This window comes from Bufo gargarizans, chromosome 3 (assembly GCF_014858855.1).
Source record: "Bufo gargarizans isolate SCDJY-AF-19 chromosome 3, ASM1485885v1, whole genome shotgun sequence".
Taxonomy (NCBI): domain Eukaryota; kingdom Metazoa; phylum Chordata; class Amphibia; order Anura; family Bufonidae; genus Bufo; species Bufo gargarizans.
In genome coordinates this window covers 560,844,257-560,867,260 of record NC_058082.1, presented here as the reverse complement: position 1 = coordinate 560,867,260, position 23,004 = coordinate 560,844,257, and the positions used below count along the sequence as shown (strand labels likewise).

The 23,004-nt window shown below is 47.0% G+C and overlaps 1 protein-coding gene across 1 annotated transcript in view; it reads left to right on the top strand.

The window, feature by feature from the left end:
* Positions 1 to 23,004, top strand: part of LOC122932817 (cell surface glycoprotein CD200 receptor 1-A-like) — a 96,194-nt gene that overhangs the window by 32,020 nt on the left and 41,170 nt on the right. Inside the window, exons 3-4 of the mRNA XM_044287445.1 lie at positions 8,829 to 9,083; positions 11,036 to 11,129. Of these exons, the coding sequence (XP_044143380.1) occupies positions 8,829 to 9,083; positions 11,036 to 11,129 (349 nt within the window). The remainder of the gene's footprint in view (positions 1 to 8,828; positions 9,084 to 11,035; positions 11,130 to 23,004) is intronic.

The window sequence follows — 23,004 nt, the reverse complement described above, 5'->3', positions numbered from 1 at the left end:
TGTGGTTGTTTTTTGGCTAAAGCCTACATCAGGGTGAAGCTGTCACACCAAGTGCATTTAACCAGCAATAGTCTGTTCATTTTTTGGCCATATACAAAATCAGGGGCAAGCTGCGCCTGTCACCAAGTGCATTTAACCCTCAATGGTGTGGTTGTTTTTTGGCTAAAGCCTACATCAGGGTGAAGCTGTCACACCAAGTGCATTTAACCAGCAATAGTCTGTTTATTTTTTGGCCATATCCCAGTCTAATTCTGTCACTAAATCCATACCGGTCACCCAGCGCCTAAATACTAGGCCTCAAATTTATATCCAGCTAAATCTGTCCCTAGTGCTGTAGCTGGGCGAGTTATTTAGTGTCCGTTCAAGCACATTTCTTGTTCTGGGTTGAAATACAATTCCCAATTTAGCAATTTCATAATTTAGTGGTTTCTGCTATATCAGAGCTATTTGAAATCTATCCCAAAAAGGGTATATAATATTGAAGGTGCACATTGGGTCATTCAGAATAACTTCACACACACCCGCTACTGTGTATTTCCAAGTCTAATTCTGTCACTAAACCCATACCTGTCACCCAGCGCCTAAATACTAGGCCTCAAATTTAAATCCCTCTAAATCTCTCGTTACCGCTGTACTGTTGTTGCTGGGCAAGATATTTAGTGTCCGTCAAAGCACATTTTTTGTTCTGGGTTGAAGTACAATTCCCAATTTAGCAATTTCATAATTTAGTGGTTCCTGCTATATCAGAGCTATTTGGAATCTATCCCTAAAAGGGTATATAATATTGAAGGTGCACATTGGGTCATTCAGAATAACTTCACACACACCCGCTACTGTGTATTTCCAAGTCTAATTCTGTCACTAAACCCATACCTGTCACCCAGCGCCTAAATACTAGGCCTCAAATTTAAATCCCTCTAAATCTCTCGTTACCGCTGTACTGTTGTTGCTGGGCAAGATATTTAGTGTCCGTCAAAGCACATTTTTTGTTCTGGGTTGAAGTACAATTCCCAATTTAGCAATTTCATAATTTAGTGGTTCCTGCTATATCAGAGCTATTTGGAATCTATCCCTAAAAGGGTATATAATATTGAAGGTGCACATTGGGTCATTCAGAATAACTTCACACACACCCGCTACTGTGTATTTCCAAGTCTAATTCTGTCACTAAACCCATACCTGTCACCCAGCGCCTAAATACTAGGCCTCAAATTTAAATCCCTCTAAATCTCTCGTTACCCGCTGTACTGTTGTTGCTGGGCAAGATATTTAGTGTCCGTCAAAGCACATTTTTTGTTCTGGGTTGAAGTACAATTCCCAATTTAGCAATTTCATAATTTAGTGGTTTCTGCTATATCAGAGCTATTTGAAATCTATCCCTAAAAGGGTATATAATATTGAAGGTGCACATAGGGTCATTCAGAATAACTTCACACACACGCTTCTGTGCATTTCCAAGTCTAATTCTGTCACTAAATCCATACCGGTGACCCAGCGCCTAAATACTAGGCCTCAAATTTAAATCCCTCTAAATCTCTCGTTACCCACCGCTGTACTGTTGTTGCTGGGCAAGATATTTAGTGTCCGTCAAAGCACATTTTTTGTTCTGGGTTGAAGTACAATTCCCAATTTAGCAATTTCATAATTTAGTGGTTTCTGCTATATCAGAGCTATTTGAAATCTATCCCTAAAAGGGTATATAATATTGAAGGTGCACATAGGGTCATTCAGAATAACTTCACACACACGCTTCTGTGCATTTCCAAGTCTAATTCTGTCACTAAATCCATACCGGTGACCCAGCGCCTAAATACTAGGCCTCAAATTTAAATCCCTCTAAATCTCTCGTTACCCACCGCTGTACTGTTGTTGCTGGGCAAGATATTTAGTGTCCGTCAAAGCACATTTTTTGTTCTGGGTTGAAGTACAATTCCCAATTTAGCAATTTCATAATTTAGTGGTTTCTGCTATATCAGAGCTATTTGAAATCTATCCCTAAAAGGGTATATAATATTGAAGGTGCACATAGGGTCATTCAGAATAACTTCACACACACCGCTTCTGTGCATTTCCAAGTCTAATTCTGTCACTAAATCCATACCGGTGACCCAGCGCCTAAATACTAGGCCTCAAATTTAATCCCTCTAAATCTCTCGTTACCCACCGCTGTACTGTTGTTGCTGGGCAAGATATTTAGTGTCCGTCAAAGCACATTTTTTGTTCTGGGTTGAAGTACAATTCCCAATTTAGCAATTTCATAATTTAGTGGTTTCTGCTATATCAGAGCTATTTGAAATCTATCCCTAAAAGGGTATATAATATTGAAGGTGCACATAGGGTCATTCAGAATAACTTCACACACACGCTTCTGTGCATTTCCAAGTCTAATTCTGTCACTAAATCCATACCGGTCACCCAGCGCCTAAATACTAGGCCTCAAATTTATATCCCGCTGAATTTGAATACAATACATTGGGCCAAATAATATATTTGTTGTTGTGGTGAACCATAACAATGAGAAAAACATCTAGTAAGGGACGCGGACGTGGACATGGTCGTGGTGGTGTTAGTGGACCCTCTGGTGCTGGGAGAGGACGTGGCCGTTCTGCCACATCCACACGTCCTAGTGTACCAACTACCTCAGGTCCCAGTAGCCGCCAGAATTTACAGCGATATATGGTGGGGCCCAATGCCGTTCCAAGGATGGTAAGGCCTGAGCAGGTACAGGCATTAGTCAATTGGGTGGCCGACAGTGGATCCAGCACGTTCACATTATCTCCCACCCAGTCTTCTGCAGAAAGCGCACAGATGGCGCCTGAAAACCAACCCCATCAGTCTGTCACATCACCCCCATGCATACCAGGGAAACTGTCTCAGCCTCAAGTTATGCAGCAGTCTCTTATGCTGTTTGAAGACTCCGCTGGCAGGGTTTCCCAAGGGCATCCACCTAGCCCTTCCCCAGCGGTGAAAGACATAGAATGCACTGACGCACAACCACTTATGTTTCCTGATGATGAGGACATGGGAATACCACCTCAGCATGTCTCTGATGATGACGAAACACAGGTGCCAACTGCTGCGTCTTTCTGCAGTGTGCAGACTGAACAGGAGGTCAGGGATCAAGACTGGGTGGAAGACGATGCAGGGGACGATGAGGTCCTAGACCCCACATGGAATGAAGGTCGTGCCACTGACTTTCACAGTTCGGAGGAAGAGGCAGTGGTGAGACCGAGCCAACAGCGTAGCAAAAGAGGGAGCAGTGGGCAAAAGCAGAACACCCGCCGCCAAGAGACTCCGCCTGCTACTGACCGCCGCCATCTGGGACCGAGCACCCCAAAGGCAGCTTCAAGGAGTTCCCTGGCATGGCACTTCTTCAAACAATGTGCTGACGACAAGACCCGAGTGGTTTGCACGCTGTGCCATCAGAGCCTGAAGCGAGGCATTAACGTTCTGAACCTGAGCACAACCTGCATGACCAGGCACCTGCATGCAAAGCATGAACTGCAGTGGAGTAAACACCTTAAAACCAAGGAAGTCACTCAGGCTCCCCCTGCTACCTCTTCTGCTGCTGCCGCCTCGGCCTATTCTGCTGCTGCCGCCTCGGCCTCTTCCTCCGCCTCTGGAGGAACGTTGGCACCTGCCGCCCAGCAAACAGGGGATGTACCACCAACACCACCACCACCACCTCCGTCACCAAGCGTCTCAACCATGTCACACGCCAGCGTTCAGCTCTCCATCTCACAAACATTTGATAGAAAGCGTAAATTCCCACCTAGCCACCCTCGATCCCTGGCCCTGAATGCCAGCATTTCTAAACTACTGGCCTATGAAATGCTGTCATTTAGGCTGGTGGACACAGACAGCTTCAAACAGCTCATGTCGCTTGCTGTCCCACAGTATGTTGTTCCCAGCCGGCACTACTTCTCCAAGAGAGCCGTGCCTTCCCTGCACAACCAAGTATCCCATAAAATCAAGTGTGCACTGCGCAACGCCATCTGTAGCAAGGTCCACCTAACCACAGATACGTGGACCAGTAAGCACGGCCAGGGACGCTATATCTCCCTAACTGCACACTGGGTAAATGTAGTGGCAGCTGGGCCCCAGGCGGAGAGCTGTTTGGCGCACGTCCTTCCGCCGCCAAGGATCGCAGGGCAACATTCTTTGCCTCCTGTTGCCACCTCCTCCTTCTCGGCTTCCTCCTCCTCTTCTTCCACCTGCTCATCCAGTCAGCCACACACCTTCACCACCAACTTCAGCACAGCCCGGGGTAAACGTCAGCAGGCCATTCTGAAACTCATATGTTTGGGGGACAGGCCCCACACCGCACAGGAGTTGTGGCGGGGTATTGAACAACAGACCGACGAGTGGTTGCTGCCGGTGAGCCTCAAGCCCGGCCTGGTGGTGTGTGATAATGGGCGAAATCTCGTTGCAGCTCTGGGACTAGCCAATTTGACGCACATCCCTTGCTTGGCGCATGTGCTGAATTTGGTGGTGCAGAAGTTCATTCACAACTACCCCGACATGTCAGAGCTGCTGCATAAAGTGCGGGCCGTCTGTTCGCGCTTCCGGCGTTCACATCCTGCTGCTGCTCGCCTGTCTGCGCTACAGCGTAACTTCGGCCTTCCCGCTCACCGCCTCATATGCGACGTGCCCACCAGGTGGAACTCCACCTTGCACATGCTGGACAGACTGTGCGAGCAGCAGCAGGCCATAGTGGAGTTTCAGCTGCAGCACGCACGGGTCAGTCGCACTACAGAACAGCACCACTTCACCACCAATGACTGGGCCTCCATGCGAGACCTGTGTGCCCTGTTGCGCTGTTTCGAGTACTCCACCAACATGGCCAGTGGCGATGACACCGTTATCAGCGTTACAATACCACTTCTATGTCTCCTTGAGAAAACACTTAGGGCGATGATGGAAGAGGAGGTGGCCCAGGAGGAGGAGGAGGAGGAGGAGGAAGAGGGGTCATTTTTAGCACTTTCAGGCCAGTCTCTTCGAAGTGACTCAGAGGGAGGTTTTTGGCAACAGCAGAGGCCAGGTACAAATGTGGCCAGCCAGGGCCCACTACTGGAGGACGAGGAGGACGAGGATGAGGAGGAGGTGGAGGAGGATGAGGATGAAGCATGGTCACAGCGGGGTGGCACCCAACGCAGCTCGGGTCCATCACTGGTGCGTGGCTGGGGGGAAAGGCAGGACGATGACGATACGCCTCCCACAGAGGACAGCTTGTCCTTATCCCTGGGCAGCCTGGCACACATGAGCGACTACATGCTGCAGTGCCTGCGCAACGACAGCAGAGTTGCCCACATTTTAACCTGTGCGGACTACTGGGTTGCCACCCTGCTGGATCCACGCTACAAAGACAATGTGCCCACCTTACTTCCTGCACTGGAGCGTGATAGGAAGATGCGCGAGTACAAGCGCACGTTGGTAGACGCGCTACTGAGAGCATTCCCAAATGTCACAGGGGAACAAGTGGAAGCCCAAGGCCAAGGCAGAGGAGGAGCAAGAGGTCGCCAAGGCAGCTGTGTCACGGCCAGCTCCTCTGAGGGCAGGGTTAGCATGGCAGAGATGTGGAAAACTTTTGTCAACACGCCACAGCTAACTGCACCACCGCCTGATACGCAACGTGTTAGCAGGAGGCAACATTTCACTAACATGGTGGAACAGTACGTGTGCACACCCCTCCACGTACTGACTGATGGTTCGGCCCCATTCAACTTCTGGGTCTCTAAATTGTCCACGTGGCCAGAGCTAGCCTTTTATGCCTTGGAGGTGCTGGCCTGCCCGGCAGCCAGCGTTTTGTCTGAACGTGTATTCAGCACGGCAGGGGGCGTCATTACAGACAAACGCAGCCGCCTGTCTACAGCCAATGTGGACAAGCTGACGTTCATAAAAATGAACCAGGCATGGATCCCACAGGACCTGTCCGTCCCTTGTCCAGATTAGACATTAACTACCTCCCCATAACCATATATTATTGGACTCCAGGGCACTTCCTCATTCAATCCTATTTTTATTTTCATTTTACCATTATATTGCGAGGCTACCCAAAGTTGAATGAACCTCTCCTCTGCCTGTGTGCTAGGCCTAAATATATGCCAATGGACTGTTGCAGTGGTGGCTGACATGAAGCCTGATTCTCTGCTATGACATGCAGACTAATTCTCTGCTGACATGAAGCCAGATTGTCTGTTACGGGACCTCTCTCCTCTGCCTGGGTGCTGGGCCTAAATTTATGACAATGGACTGTTGCAGTGGTGGCTGACGTGAAGCCTGATTCTCTGCTATGACATGCAGACTAATTCTCTGCTGACATGAAGCCAGATCCTCTGTTACGGGACCTCTCTGCTCTGCCTGTGTGCTAGGCCTAAATATATGCCAATGGACTGTTGCAGTGGTGGGTGACGTGAAGCCTCATTCTCTGCTATGACATGCAGACTGATTCTCTGCTGACATGAAGCCAGATTGTCTGTTACGGGACCTCTCTGCTCTGCCTGTGTGCTAGGCCTAAATATATGCCAATGGACTGTTGCAGTGGTGGGTGACGTGAAGCCTCATTCTCTGCTATGACATGCAGACTGATTCTCTGCTGTCATGAAGCCAGATTGTCTGTTACGGGACCTCTCTGCTCTGCCTGTGTGCTAGGCCTAAATATATGCCAATGGACTGTTGCAGTGGTGGGTGACGTGAAGCCTCATTCTCTGCTATGACATGCAGACTGATTCTCTGCTGACATGAAGCCAGATTGTCTGTTACGGGACCTCTCTGCTCTGCCTGTGTGCTAGGCCTAAATATATGCCAATGGACTGTTGCAGTGGTGGGTGACGTGAAGCCTCATTCTCTGCTATGACATGCAGACTGATTCTCTGCTGTCATGAAGCCAGATTGTCTGTTACGGGACCTCTCTGCTCTGCCTGTGTGCTAGGCCTAAATATATGCCAATGGACTGTTGCAGTGGTGGGTGACGTGAAGCCTCATTCTCTGCTATGACATGCAGACTGATTCTCTGCTGACATGAAGCCAGATTGTCTGTTACGGGACCTCTCTGCTCTGCCTGTGTGCTAGGCCTAAATATATGCCAATGGACTGTTGCAGTGGTGGCTGACGTGAAGCCTGATTCTCTGCTATGACATGCAGACTGATTCTCTGCTGACATGAAGCCAGATCCTCTGTTACGGGACCTCTCTCCTCTGCCTGGGTGCCGGGGCCTAAATATCTGAGAATGGACTGTTCCAGTGGTGGGTGACGGGAAGCCAGATTCTCTGCTATGGAACCTCTCTCCAATTGATTTTGGTTAATTTTTATTTATTTAATTTTTATTTTAATTCATTTCCCTATCCACATTTGTTTGCAGGGGATTTACCTACATGTTGCTGCCTTTTGCAGCCCTCTAGCTCTTTCCTGGGCTGTTTTACAGCCTTTTTAGTGCCGAAAAGTTCGGGTCCCCATTGACTTCAATGGGGTTCGGGTTCGGGACGAAGTTCGGATCGGGTTCGGATCCCGAACCCGAACATTTCCGGGATGTTCGGCCGAACTTCTCGAACCCGAACATCCAGGTGTTCGCTCAACTCTAATGCTGACTGCGACCTTGAGTGTGAACAGGGACTAAGTTTGGATTCACTTGTGATTGTATGTTCTTTGCTTCCTGGTACTCCTGGTTATGATGGGGTTAACTTTCTCTGGTCTGTTCCTGGGTGTGGCTTATCAGGTGCCCTGGTTATGCAGCTATATGCATCTGTGAGCTGTGGGGCTTATGGTCAGTCTCTTATGTCTTGTTGGGTGTAGCACCTTGCTGTTCACCCAGTAGGTCAGTTCTATGTTATGTCTTGCTGGGTGTAGCCCCTTCCTGCTGACCCAGGGGGTTTTGCCATCTGCCCTTTTTGTGGTGTCGCCTGGTATGTGGTGTTGTTAAAGTTATGTCCTTGTCTGATCTTCTGTACCTGTCCTGAATGATGTTCAGGTTGTTATCCTTGTCCAAGCCTTGCCTGTTCTTCTGTATCCACTCTGTCTCCAACTGCGTATGATAGCCTGGCAGTGCTAAACTGCTTCTGATCTAGTCTGTTACTTGTCTGTCCTGCAGTGCCTTACTTCTTCTGTTCATGTGTTTGTCCTGCCTTCGTGAGAGGGTCCCTGGGTTCTCCGGAGGGAGGATCTCTTGTCTGTGTGCAGCTCTGCCTGTAAACGTCATGCTTCCGTTCCGCTTGGGGTCCAGGCATCTGCTTCTGTGCTGGTTCCCGTTTGTCTTGTTGTCTTATCCATGTCCTGGGTTTGCTTGGGTTCCAGTTCTGTTGTCTGTTCTGCTGGTGCTTGCACCAGCATGGTTCTTTGCAGGTAGGGGCCAAGTGTACCAGGACCTTCCTGGAGGTGCAACCAGTGAGCCTTCGGCCCAGTTCATCCCCACCACCAGGGGCTCACTGGCTCTCCGCCCTCTGGGTTTTGCCTCTGATCTGCTGGTGCACTTGGTTTTGTGGTAGGTCTACCACTATTGCCTAACCTGCATTTATTGTACTGTCATGTTCTTTATTTACATGTGTAATAATTGCCCTGTTGGTCCCTGGTCTGTTGCTGCCTGTGTCCTGTTTGCATGACGTCCCGGAGGTCTGCCTGTTCATCCTGGAGCCCACCATCAGTCAATGACCACCATTAACTTGTACAAGAGCCTGGGCAGATGTTCTCTTTAGATAGTTCTTCAGATGTCAACTGTATTTATAGTTTCTGTAAAATTTAATGAAGCATGTCTGGTGTGTGACTATTGGAAAAAGACTGATGAAGAGCATACAAATCCTTCTCATCGGAATAACCAGCTCAATTCTCCTCCACAGCTCAGCCGTCTACATACTTAAAATTAAACAGTGATGGATCTTCAGAGTGCGGAGCCGTTGGTGGGAATCCACCTGCAGAAATCTCCTGGATCCCACATTCAAATAATATAATCACTGCAATACTGGAAGAGATGGACCAGACGAGGACAGTGATCAGTACCCTCCGTACAGAAAGCCTGAATGAGACATCAGGTACATGTGTCGTATCTCATCCAACGTTTCTGACTCCATGGACAGGAATCATATCACTGAATGGTAGGTACTTACCGTTGTGTTCAAAATAATAGCAATCAGACATCATTAACCTGATCAATCACTGTTTTTGGTAGAAATTATATTTCTACATGGCAAATAATTTACTAGCAGGTGTAGTAGAGTAATAGAAACCCAACAGTCATTACAAGCATGCTGCTGATTCTGTGTAATTGAATCACTAATTGAAAGTGGCATGTTCAAAATAATAGCAGTATGGAGTTCAATGAGTAAGGTCATTCATTCTTTGAAAAACAGGTGGCAATTATTGCCCTTATTTAAGGAAGGAAGGCAGCAAATGTTGAACTTGCTGGTTACAGTGCATTTCTCTCTGAAATTCTGAGGAAAACGGGCCGTTCCAGACATTGTTTAGAAGAACAGCGTACCTTGATTAAAAAGTTGATTGAAGAGGGGGAAACATATAAATAAGTGCAGAAAATGATAGGCTGCTCAGCTAAAATTATTGCAAATGCTTTAAAATGGCAACCAAAACCTGAAAGACGTGGAAGAAAGCGAAAAACTACAATTCGAATGGATAGAAGAAAAGGACTCAGCCAACAATCAGCTCCAGGAAGATCAAAGAAGGTCTAAAGTTACCTGTGAGTACTGTTACAATTAGAAGACGCCTATGTGAAGCCGAGCTATCTGCAAGAAGCCCCCGCAAAGTCCCACATCTGCTGAAGAGGTTACAATTTGCCAAAGAGCACATGGACGGCCCAAAGAGCCATTTTGTGGACTGATGAAAGTAAGATTGTTCTTTTTGGGTCTAGTGGCCGGAGACAGTTTGTCAGACGACCCCCAAACACTGAATTCACACCACAGTACACTGTGAAGACAGTAAAGCATGGTGGCCAAGCATCATGATATGGGGATGTGTCTCATACTACAGTGTTGGGCCTATTTATCGCATACCAGGGATCATGGATCAGTTTGAGGACATCAGAATACTTGAAGAGGTCATGCTGCCTTATGCTGAAGAGGAAATGCCCTTGAAATGAGTGCTCCAACAAGACAACGACCCCAAACACACCAGTAAACAGGCAACATCTTGGTTCCAGGCCAACAAGATTGGCATTATGGAGCGGCCGGCCCAATCCCCGAGTCTTAATCCAATAGAAAACTTGTGAGGTGACATAAAAAATGCAGTTTCTGAGGCAAAACCAAGAAATAGAGAAGAACTGTGGAATGTAGTCCAATCATCCTGGGCTGGAATACCTGTTCACAGGGGCCCGAAGGTGGTGACTCCGAGCAACACAGATGTACAGCAGTTCTCAGAAACAGCGGTTATACAACTGAATATTAGTGAAGGGATTCAAAGGAAAGCAAAATCTGCAAACATTTTTCAGTTTATATAGTGAATGTTTGAGTTTGTAAAGAAGAATACAAACACTATTTGGAATAGAATGTGTAATGTTCCCAATGCATTTGTGTGTATTGAAATAAAAGCTATTAGAAGGATTTTGAGCTTTGTTCATTTTTTTAAACACACTGCTATTATTTTGAACACAACTGTACATCATGTTATGCACACTTATATACGTCTGATTGTCTCCAATGAGATGGGGGGGCAAGATGCCTGTCCATGCGTGCATCCAACAATGTTCTTCCTATGTGCCAAAATGTGCCTAGTGAACGTTGAGCAGCACCTTGCTGGCTATACGCATGGACAGACAGCTTAAACCCATTCCTTGGAGAGAGTCACTGTACTGTTAGGTTAGAACATGTTGCCCCTCGGCCGGTCTTAGTAGCACCACTGCTCTGGGAGTACGGACACTACTTGTCTCCCACTTCTGGCACTTTGGTGTGAAGAACAGGACAGCAAATTCTGGGAATTTACATTTTTTTTGTGGTCCTTAAGGGGTTAAAATGGTTAAATCCTATAATTTCTCTTATAAGGGTTTTATATTTGGAAATGTCCATCTTGATTTCTAAACATTTAATATCTTTTCATACAGGCAGTAATTGGATCATGTACCTGGTACTGGGATCTGTCATCAGTTTTCTTTTAGTCTTAACAAGTCTCATAATCTGGAAACGACTTTATCTCAGGTAATGTCCTGATATCAAATAATATAATTAGAAATAAGCAAATTTAAAAAAAAAATTGGGCCGGTTTACCAATTTTTTTTAACTAAATTTGGTTAGATCTGAATTTATTTGCGGCAAATTAAATTAAAAACGGCTATTTCCGGGCTGCAGAGAGCCTTTATAGTGGTGTAGAACACTGTGCCTTTCAGTAACACACATAGGGAGTCTGCTTTGGTAGTGAAACAATACTGTGTGTCAGTATGACATGCAGAAGACAGGCGTCACTCTCAGAATCACTGCACACTTCACTTATTTGGGCAGTTTTGGGGTCAAAACTGACCAAATAACCCAAGTGTGAACTCAGTCTTACAGGTCAATGTTAGCATCAAGAAGAAGCGCACTCCTTTTACACCGTCGGCAGCTGATTCCACATAGATGTCTACAGAACCTGTTCTATTAAAAGCTTATACAAGTAGAGCCCCCTGACAGAGTGGAGAGGGTATCAGCAGTAAGTTTGTGTTGACGTCACTGATTATTTTGCCCTTCCTCTGATCCGTCAGAACAATAACCCCCAAAAAAAGGATCCTGTCTGTGGAGCATCCGCCTTCGCTCGGTCAGCATTCGGTCAGTAATCCATCAGTATTGCTAAAGCCAAAAAAGCAGGAGTGGATCCAAAACAGAGTTTCTACGTGAATGGAATATTTGCATGCCTTCTGTGTTTTGTACCCACTCCTGCTTTTGGCTACCAAATCAAAAGCCAATTCTGATGGGACCATACAGGCCTAACAGCTGCTACACAGGCAGGATCCGTTGTGAGTCTCATTTTTCTTTCCTTCTGACAGATCAGAAGAAGGGTCAAATAAATGATAATGTCAGCCAGGCCGAAAGGCAAAATAGTGGCCCAGTCATGAAGTGGGGAGGGTGGGAACAGCATGAGAAGTCCACAGAGTGGCCCTATGACATAGTGGTGAGGTGAAAGCAGCATGAGGAGACCACAGAGTGGCCCAATGACAGAGTGTGAAGGAGGCGGCAGCATCAGGAGGCCACAGAGTAGAAAGGTGACATAGGGTGGAGGTGGCAGCAGCATGAGAAGGCCACAGAACGGCAAGATGACATAGTGTGGAGGTGGCAGCAGCATGAGGAGACCACAGAGTGGCAAGGTGACATTGTGTGGAGATGACAGCAGTATGAGGAGACCACAGAGTGGCAAGGTGACATAGTGTGGAGGTGGCAGCAGCATGAGGAGACCACAGAGTGGCAAGGTGACATAGTGTGGAGGTGGAAGCAACATCAGGAGGCCACAGAGTGGCAAGGTGATAGTGTGGAGGTGGCAGCAGCATGAGAAGGTCACAGAGTGGCAAGGTGATATAGAGTGGAGGTGGCAGCAGCATGAGGAGTCCACAGAGTAGCCGAATGACAGAGTCTGGAGGTGGCAGCAGCATCAGGAGCCCATAGAGTGGCACAATAGCAGTGTTGATGTGGCAGCAGCATCAGGAGGCCACGGAGAGGTACAATGACAGTGTTGAGGTGGCAGCAGCATCAGGAGACCACAAAGTGGCAAGGAGACATAGTGTAGAGGTGGCAACAGCATCAGGAGACCACAGAGTGGCAAGGTGACATAGTGTAGAGGTGGCAGCAGCATCAGGAGGCCATAGAGTAGCAAGGTGACATAGTGTGGAGGTGGCAGTAACATGAGGAGACCACAGAGTGGAAAGGTGACATAGTTTGGAGGTGGCAGCAGCATCAGAAGGCCACAGAGTGACCCTGTGACAGAGTGTGGAGGTGGGTGGCAATACCAGTACCACCTGAAGATGGTGGGTGAAAGAAGGAGCACTTGGCATCAGATGTGTGGCATCAGGCGGGTGGCAGCATCAGAATAGTAGCTGAGGAAGGTAGCCAGAAGAAACAGGTCTCTTTTTTTTCAAAATGATGGGTGATTGTAGACCGAATTACATTGTTGTGGGTCCTGCAGTAAACATTATGAAGACGCTGATGACAACACACCAGTAGAATTTGCCTTTACTATCTATTCACAATTAAATCAAGCAGCTTCAGTAAGTTGAAAATATTCATGTGTTTTTATCTGCTCCGCTGCATTCAATCTCCACAGCACACAAGACATGACAGGAGAGCCTCTGCTTTGAAGTCCAAGTCCAGTTTCTTAAGATCAGGAGTTCTATCAGAATTGTGCGTAACATTCTTGCTCCCTGTGCAAAGCCATAACAATAGGACTTTGTAGGCATACACATCAGAGGAAGCTGAAGCTAGTTGCCCCAATTTTAATTCAGGAGCAGTAAACAGCGGGAAGCAAATAGAGATGGCTGAACTCCGCTGCTCTGTATCTCTTGTGAAGTTAATGTCTCCAACTATACCCCTCTCGCGATTTACAGCAAATGCATTATTTTGATGTAGAGATCCAAGAATTAAGTTGGAGGCATGTAGTGTATGCAATCCATGTGCGACCCCTCTTATCGTTGTCACGCTGTTCAGCACCAGGGGAGGAACTGTTCTGTGTCCTTAAGCATGAAATCGAATCCTGTCTTTTTCCGTGACAACTCAAAATCGGAACCAGGGTGACCAACCACGGTAAGAACATGGTATCGGCGCTGCATCAAGGAGGGCTGAGCCATGCGCCCTGCATGGCACACATGTTCAATCTGGTTGTCAAGCGGTTCTTGAAGTCTTCCTCCTATCTGCAAGACATCCTAATAATGGCCAGGAAACTTTGCATGTACTTTAGCCACTCGTACACCGCAAAGCACAGCCTCTTTGAGCTGCGGCAGCAGAACTGCATCCTCCAACATAGGCTTATATGCAACGTTTCCACCCGTTGGAATTCCACCCTCCATATGTTGGACCAACTATACGAACAGAGAAAGGCCATCAACAATTTCTTGATGATCCAAGCGGACAGGAGTACTCCCCTGTGTAACTTCGATGTCAGCCAGTGGCAGTTCATGCGTGACACCTGCCTTTTGCTCAGGCCATTTGAGGAGGCCACGTTATTTGTCAGTCGCCAGGAATACGGGATGAACAACGTTATTCCACTGCTTCATGTCCTGGAACAGATGCTAGTAAATCTGGCTGGTAAGGGGACTGGAGATGTGGCGCCTAGATCTCATGGCCACATGAGCCCTGTGGGGGCTAAACTGGAGGAGGGGGACATTGGAGCACAAGCAATGTGTAGCGAAATGGGTGTTTTTTCTACACAGGTGACAGAACTTGAGGAGCAGGAGCAGCCAGAGGAGTACAGGGCGATGAGGAAGATGAGGCAGAGGACGCAGACACACCGTGGCAGTATGCAGTGGAGATGGAGGCAGGGAGTCCCCCCCCCCGAGTCACTTGCACAAATGGCCTGCTGCATGCTCACTAGTGTTGAGTGCGAATATTCGTATTACAAATTTTTATCGTGAATATCGGCACTTCGAGAATTTGCGAATATTTAGAATATAGTGTTATATATTCGTAATGATGAATATTCTTTCTTTTTCTTTTTTTTAACACCGTACACATCAGGTGATCATCCCTCCCTTCTTCTAGCTTGTGGGCCAATGAGAAGGCTTTCTCACAGCTTAGCAACATCCCTAGGAACCAATAGAATAGTTGCCTACCCCTTCACTATATAAATTAAGACACTCCCCAGCAGCCATTTTGTGGAGTTTCATGTGAGAGAGAGCGGAGCTTGAATACTGTGCTGTGCTTTTTCAAATTACATTCCAAATTGCATATAAATAATCCTGATAGTTAGTGTTAGATAGAATCAGGGAATTGTGTAGCTGAAAAGCAGGTCCAGTGCAGGGTGTTGTGTAGGTTATAGAGATAGTTAGCTGAAATATATAATCCTTAGCGTTAGTGTTAGATAGTATAGGTTATAGTGTGTGGCAGGAAAATAAATGTGCAATGTGCACGTGAGAGACATTTCTCTGCTGTCCTTACATACATGCTACATAAATAGTGCTGTGATGTCCCAACAATACTAAGTTCAACAATCAGTATTATGTTGTCAGACCTGAATAAAGGTGAAGTTGTATGTATTGCGTTAAAATATTCAAATCAATAGTGGCGATTTGTACGATCTCGAATACTTTGAAAAACTCTATCTGCATATAAAGCTATTGTTATGACATGCATGGAATTTTAATCTAAAACAGTGCTGTAATGTACAATTACTTACCGTGATCAGGAGTTCTTCCTCACGATCACAAAAGTTGCTGTCAACCATTTTCATCACTTATGTAGCTAATGGTGCATATGTGCGTCCGCGCATAATAGTACAATCGAAAATATTACGAAATCACGAATATTTGGCGAATATTCGCAATATCAAATATTGCCCCTGCCGCTCATCACTAATGCTCACTTGCTTGCGTAGTGACAGCCGAATTTTCACCATTTGGCAAAGGGATGACTTCTGTCTCTCTACCTTGTTGGACCCCCGCTACCGGTCCAAAATGGGGGCCTTTTTTACACCCGCTGAGAGGGAGGACAAACTGAACTACTACAGAGACATCCTATGTAGTCAGTTGGTCGCTGCCTATCTGCGCCATCGTCCATCCTGACCGCTCACGTTCCTCTGCCATGGCTGCTGGGGAGGGGTGGGGTGGCAGGAGCAGTACCAGCTCCATCAGCAGCAACTTGAGTCTAGAGTCGCTGATGAGCAGCTTGCTTCGCCTAGTGAAGAAACTACTACTAGCAGCAGCAGCTAGACCTGCAGCAGGACCTGAACCAGCAGGTGGTGGCATACTTGGACAACACCCTGCCACCCCACATTGAAGATCCACTGGACTACTGGGCAGCCAAACTGGATTTGTGGCCGCAACTGGCAGAGTTTGCCCTGGAAAAGCTGTCCTGCCTGGCCAGTAGTGTGGCATCAGAGCGGGCGTTTAGTGCGGCCAGGGCCATAGTTACCCCAAGAAGAACTCGCCTGTCCACCCAAAATGTGGAGAGACTGACCTTTGTCAAGATGAATCAGGCGTGGATTAGCCAGGATTTTCACACACCAATGCCTGATGCATCAGACTAGATCATCCATGTTGCCACACCAATACTTTGACAAAAGAGACTGTTTTTTTTTATGGCTACCTGCCTCAGCTACTATTCTGATGCTGTCACCTGCCTGATGCCACACATCTGATGCCAAGTGCTCCTTCTTTCACCCACCATCTTCATCGGGTACTGATATTTCCACCCACCTCCACACTATGTCACCTTGCCACTCTGTGGTCTCCTGATGCTACTGCCACCTCCCCACTATGTCACCTTGCCACTCAGTGGTCTCCTAATGCTGCTGCCACCTCCACACTATATCACCTTGCCACTCTGTGGTCTCCTCATGCTGCTGCCACCTCCACACTATGTCACATTGCCACTCTGTGCTCTCCTCATGCTGCTGCCACCTTCACACTATGTCACCTTGCCACACTATAGTCTTTTGATGCTGCTGCCACCTCCATACTGTCATTGTGCTACTCGGTGGCTTCCTGATGCTGCCACCACCTCCAGTCATTGTGCCACTCTGTGTTCTCCTCATGCTGCTGCCACCTCCACACTATGTCACCTTGCCACTCTGTGGTCTCCTGATGGTGCTTCCACCTCCACACTATGTCACCTTGCCACTCTATGGTCTCCTTATGCTGCTGCCACCTCCACACTATGTCACCTTGCCACTCTGTGGTCTCCTCATGCTGCTGTCACCTCCACACTATGTCCCCTTGCCACTCTGTGGTCTCCTCATGCTGCTGCCAACTTTCTCACCTTGTTCGCCCAAGCAAATGAAGTGCAGAACAGCCTGACACCACAGTGCCCTGCACAAGTGGTATGCTGAAGGGGCACTGTGAATTGTCCCTGCAGTGGAGGCTGAGGACACGGTGGAGGATGAGGAGGCAGAGGCTGACATTTTTGCAGAACCAACAGCGTGAGAACGTTAAGGCCATAGCGGCGTCAACTGGCCAAGTTGCTGGTGTGGCTGTGCAGGATCCACATTCACTCAGTGGGCCATAAAGGACATGTATTGTCCCTGACCGTAGTTATAGCTCCACACGTCGGCACTGCCGTGGACTTTGGCAGACAGCAAAAGGCTCAAGGACTGGCCCACTATCTGTTCTACATGTGTGTGCATGGCTGGTACTGCCTTTTTGGCAAAAAAAAATGACGGCTTGGGACTCTCCACCTCGGCTCTGCACTTTCAGCTTCAGCACCGTTGGATGAGTTCACGCATACTGTTGTCTCTTGGCAATTGATTTGGTGATCGATTGGTGATGGAATGACAGACGAGGAGTAAGAGGAGGAGCAAGAGCATCATGACCAGCAGATGATGGGAAGGACAGACAGCTCCCTTCGGCTGAGGTGGTGGAGCCTTAACTGCCTGAAACCAGGTGCATGCCACTGGGTGATGTAGCGGTTGCTGCAGCAGGCTGGACCACCACGGTTCTCCAAGGCCACTTTATGGTGACGCTGCATATGTTGATGCAGGGCCGTGGTGCCAACATTGGCACCCTGGCCACGCTTCACCTTCTGCTCACAAATTCAACATATGGCCATGTTTACCTCCTCCGGCGGCCTAACAAAAAACTGCCACACCGCCAAGTAGGTGATTTTACCCCCAAAACTACGCATTGACTGACTACTACTGCCCCTGCTTACGTGAACCCCTGCACCACTACTTTCCGGACAGGTAGGCTCCTGCAAAGCGGGTGGTCTACTCCGGGCACATTTGGCTCCCAACATCCCACTGCTGTCAACCCGGTGACTCCCGGCGACACTATTGACTTGCTGGCTCCGCCGCTGCCTCACGGGCAAGCTGCCACCCTCTTTTCCCGATGATGAAGCCGCTTTGTCACCTGGCTCTCAAGTGCGATCAGCTACATCATTATCATTGAGTACTGTCTGCACGTCACTGATGTCCTCCTCAACGGTCTCTGGGTCAGGAGCCTCACGGCTCGCAACACCAGCTACCACGCCACTCTCCTCATTACTACTTTCCCGTCTACCAGAGGAAGCGGCGATTGTCTCCACCACATCTTGGTTGGCCAGTAGCTGCTGACTGTCCTCTAGTAGCCCGTCCTCGCTGTATAGTGGAGCTGAGCCCACAGCATATAATACTTCTCTGGCTAAGGGAACAGAAAAGGACAGAGGCAGGTTGAGGACAGGTGAGGGCACAGGGCCTGCTCCCGGGCCATGCCAAATAAGGCTTGTGTCTGACTAACCCACCGACTCTTGGCTGGGGGTGTCTGATGTCACTTGGGATGGAGTGCATGACCGAGTCAGCCATTCAAGAACCTCTGGGGTGCTGGTCAAGACACGACCGTCAATGACCCCAGGAGCTCACGCCCCCTTACTCTGCTGCGACCTGTGCCTGCGCCAGAAACAGTTAGGCCTCTGCTACTCCCCTGTGCAGGGCCTGGCAGTTGTCTGTCTGACATACTGTTTGATCAAATAAATAAATAAAAAGGAAATAAAACACCCCAAAAAAGTCTGTAATTTTCTCACTTCAGCACACAACAGCTAATAAGCCTTTTTTTACCACTAATACACGACAAAAAGGGCTTTAAAACATATAACTGCACCACTGAACGTCAAATAATCTATATTTTTTTGCCACCAATACACACCAAAAAGGGCTTTAGAACATATACTGTAAGTGCACCGCTGAAGGGCAAATATATATTTTTTTGCCACTAATAGATGCAAAAAAGGGCTGTAATTTTCTCACTTCACCACACAACGGAAAATACTTTTTTTGTGCCACTAATAGATGCCAAAAAGGGTCTTTAGAACATATAACTGCACCGCTGAACGGCAAAAAAAAATATTTTTTTTAACTAATACACGCCAAAAAGGGCTTTAGAACATATAACTGCACCACTTAATTGCAAATAGGTCCTTATTTATTTCCACTTGCCACAAAAGGCTTCAGAACATATAACTGCACCGCTGAACGGCAAATATATATTTTTTTGCCACTAATACCCGCCAAAAAGGGCTGTAATTTTCTCACATCACCACTTTACAGCAAATACTTTTTTTGTGCCACTAATACACGCAATAAAGGGCTTTAGAACACATAACTGCACCGCTGAATGGCAAATAGGCCCTTACTTTTTTCCACTAATATACTCAACAAAAGTCTTTAGAACATATAACTGCATCGCACAAGGACAAATAAGAGGTAGAAATATTTCCTTGTAATAAACCCTATTAATGGCTGTATCAAACAGCACTTGCACCCCAATCACAAGAACGGTTTGCTGGAATTACAGAGCTGTATAATGGCAATTTGGATCCCCAGTCAGTGCAGCAAGGTGTAATAGGATTGTTCCTATTACCCAGGCTGTTAACTCCTACACTGAACCCTTTTCTGCTTCAATACTGTGCAATAATTCCTCCCTATCCTTTCCCTACACTTCTAATGCTCTTTCCCTAAACTTCTATTGAGCAAAATATCAGTTTTAAAGTCTTTCCTAGCACTGTCTCTAGCGCCTGCTGACGTCTCTCCCTGCACTAAGTACACTGGAAAATGGCTAAATCCAAGATAGCTGAGGCTATTTATAGGGATGTGACATCACAGGCTGGCTACCGATTGGCTGCATACATGGCTTTGTGGGTGATCCCTTGTTCCCAGAGTTACTTGCTCCATGTCTTAACATGTGCAGCAGCTATTTTAGGAAACAATGTGATTTGTTACCACGAAGCTTGAGTAAATTCGGATTTGGTGTGAATCTAATTTTTCCTGAAATTTGGATCGATTTCCACTTCGTCAACTTCGATTCACTAATCTCTAAGTATAATATATTATTATAGGGATTTTCCCACGTACAACATATGGATTATTTAGGGAAAGATCTGACCACTGGGAACCCCAATAGTCACAATAATGAGGTCCTGTTTTCACTAATTTAAATGGAGTGGAGGTCACTCATGTAACTTTAATCGAGTTGTGTACTCAGCTACAGTATATTCGGCAGTTCCATAGACAGTGACACTTAAACAGGAAAACATGGGCCTCCTGTTCTTGTAATTGGTGGGAGTCCCAGGAATTGGATGCCTGCTGTTTAGACACTTATCCTGTGGATAAGGGATAAGTGTCCCCTTTAAGTACTTGATGGGTGGGGTTGGGATGTATAAAGAACCTTTAATCATGACAATGCATGATCAATTTCATGGAAGAACTTGACCAGCCTGAACTTAGACCTATATGATCAAATTGAATTTCAACTCAACTAATCCACGGTGATTTAGGCTTGAAAATTCATGGAGAAATCTTTTCCAGGGGAGCAAAGGTGGTTATAGCAGTAATAGGTGAAACAATTAAATAATTTCTTCCATGGAATAGTTTTTAAAAAATGGTGTTATAATGGGTTACAAATAACAATCATCACTCACCTCGTCGATTCCATGTTGCTTTGGTCCTCACTTCTGCCATTTCTGGGTCCCAGACTCAACACTCAGGAAATAACTTGGACTGAGCTCTCAGCCAGTCACTGGCCTCAGTGTTTACCCGCATCAGACATTGATCTAACCCATTTGGTGCCTCCCACACATCTGTCCTCAAAAGAGAGATGGTGGCAAGTCCAGTACAATACTACTCATTGATTGGATGAGCAAGTATTTCCAGACATATCCTGTGTCAAACCAGGACCAGGAAGCAGAGACCAGTGAGGACCTTATAACAGGGGATCGACAAGGTGAGTGTCGTTCTGTTGGAAGAAAGCTAATCTGTATAGCCATTTTCCCAGAGTGCATTGCCTGGCTTTAAAACACCAGTTCTGGTGGTATTAACAAAGAGAAACAATACAACCTGAGTCCTACATCAAACGCCTCTTACCTACCACCCTGCCAACCAAGCACCCTGATCTGCACTGATGAGGGCCTAAATTCCTGAAACAGCTGTCTGCAGATGGGACTGCTTTTGGAAAAGTCTCTTGGTTTGGTTACTATTTTTGTCATGTTGCAAGGCCCAGGGGCATTGCTAGGGTCTGAAAACATCCGGGGCACAAGCCCACTGTATCACGCCACACCCCCACACCATGAAGCCACGCCCCCATCGCTGGGGGGGGGGGGGGAGGCCCTTCACAGTAGTTATTAACCCCTTTCAGCAGTCCCCCCTTCAGTGAATGGAGGACTGCTGAAAGGGGTTAATAACTACTGTGAAGGGCCTAGCCGTCTGGGCGACCCCACAGATCATCCTCTCATCCCCCTTGTACTTGTTCCGCTGATCCTCTGGCTACATGGGCATGAGTTTAGTCACTTCGGTGCGCAATCCTGTCCTGCTGCGCGCAATCCCGCGAGACCCGTGACCTACAGCGGCGGGTCTTGCGGGATCACGCGCTGCAGGACGGGATTGCGCACTGAAGTGACTGAACTCATGCCCGCGCAGCCCTCAAGTAGCGGAACAAGTACAAGGGGGGTGGGGCCAGCATAACATTCGGGGCACTGGACAAAACATCCGGGGCTCAAGCCCCGAATGTTTTGACCTAACGACGCCCCTGGCAAGGCCTATCAAATGGTTGTAGTTTGACTATAGCGTAGCTAACTCTAATAGGTGGAACTGCTGAGACAGGTTTATTTTTCTTGGAAGAAGTAAGAATACAGTGGTGGCAAAGAAATACAAGGTCACCATTCAGGACTACCTCCAGCAAACTCTAAATCTGCTACAGATGTAGCCAGCATTAAAGCTATACCCGGTATGGTATCACGCTAGCTTATCAATGTTAAGCTTCTAAAGCTTAACATTGATACTGAGTTAAAGTGTCAGGATGGTGCGCTAACCCTCTGATTTTGGTGCTTGCTACATCTGTATCTTCCTTCTTTCAGCACTCTTGTTAGAATATCAAAGGCTACCCCTAGGTGTTCACCACAGCATGCCACAAGAACGGTTAGACTTGGCTGCTAGGAACCCAGGTTAAATCTGTGGAGTAAAGAGCAGGTGCAAGCTCACAGCAAACCTATCAGAATCCAAAGAGTAGCAGGAGAGTAGAACAAGCCAGAGTCTATGCCAGTAGACACCAATACAGAAGACAAGGGGTTAATTCAGTAACAATGTCAACCCTCCTGAAACAAGATGTACACAGGAACGTGGATGAAAAGAAATAATGAGTGCCTGATGCCCATAAAAAATGCATGTGTATGTCTAATATTAGTGCATGTGTGTTCAGACAAGGGTGTTAGCGAAATGGGTTATTCAGGCAATCTAGCAGGGCTCCTAATTGAGCAGCTTGGAGGAAAAACACAAGAGACACAAGGTTTGTGTACTCCCCTAAAGTGAGGAAAATTGGCTTCTACCTCACAGTTTTTTTTTTTTTTTGCCTTCCTCTGGATCAACTTGCAGGATGACAGGCCGAACTGGATGGACAGATGTCTTTTTTAGGCCTTATAAACTATGTTACTATGTTACTAAAGGAATGTCCTATTTATTTAGGGTGTGAGGTGGGTTCTTATAGGAGAAGAACAAGAAGGCGTTAGGCAAGTGTACAAGCAATATATTATTTTTAATGGTCATACACCTGACGATTTCAAATCATACCTTATCTACTAATCTTGAGTTCTTGGCTACTTGCTTAGTAGTTCCTAAGAAACTACTTATGCAAATGTTCATAAATCTAGTATATCTTCTAATATATAAAGCTGAGTGTATATGTGTGTGTGTGTGTGTGTGTGTGTGTGTGTGTGTGTATGTTCGCTAAAGGGATCCGCACCGTTGCATTTAAAATCACGAAATTTGGCACACAGGTACATCAGGTGTCCAGGAAGGTTTTAGACCAGGTCTCAGCTCTCTAGGACATACCATTCCTGAGATATTACCAAAAAATGCATTAGCCAATAGAAGCTTGGTCACATGACCCTTATCAGCCAATAGAAGCTCGCCGGTCCTCCAACCCCTACATACACAGTTTTACTC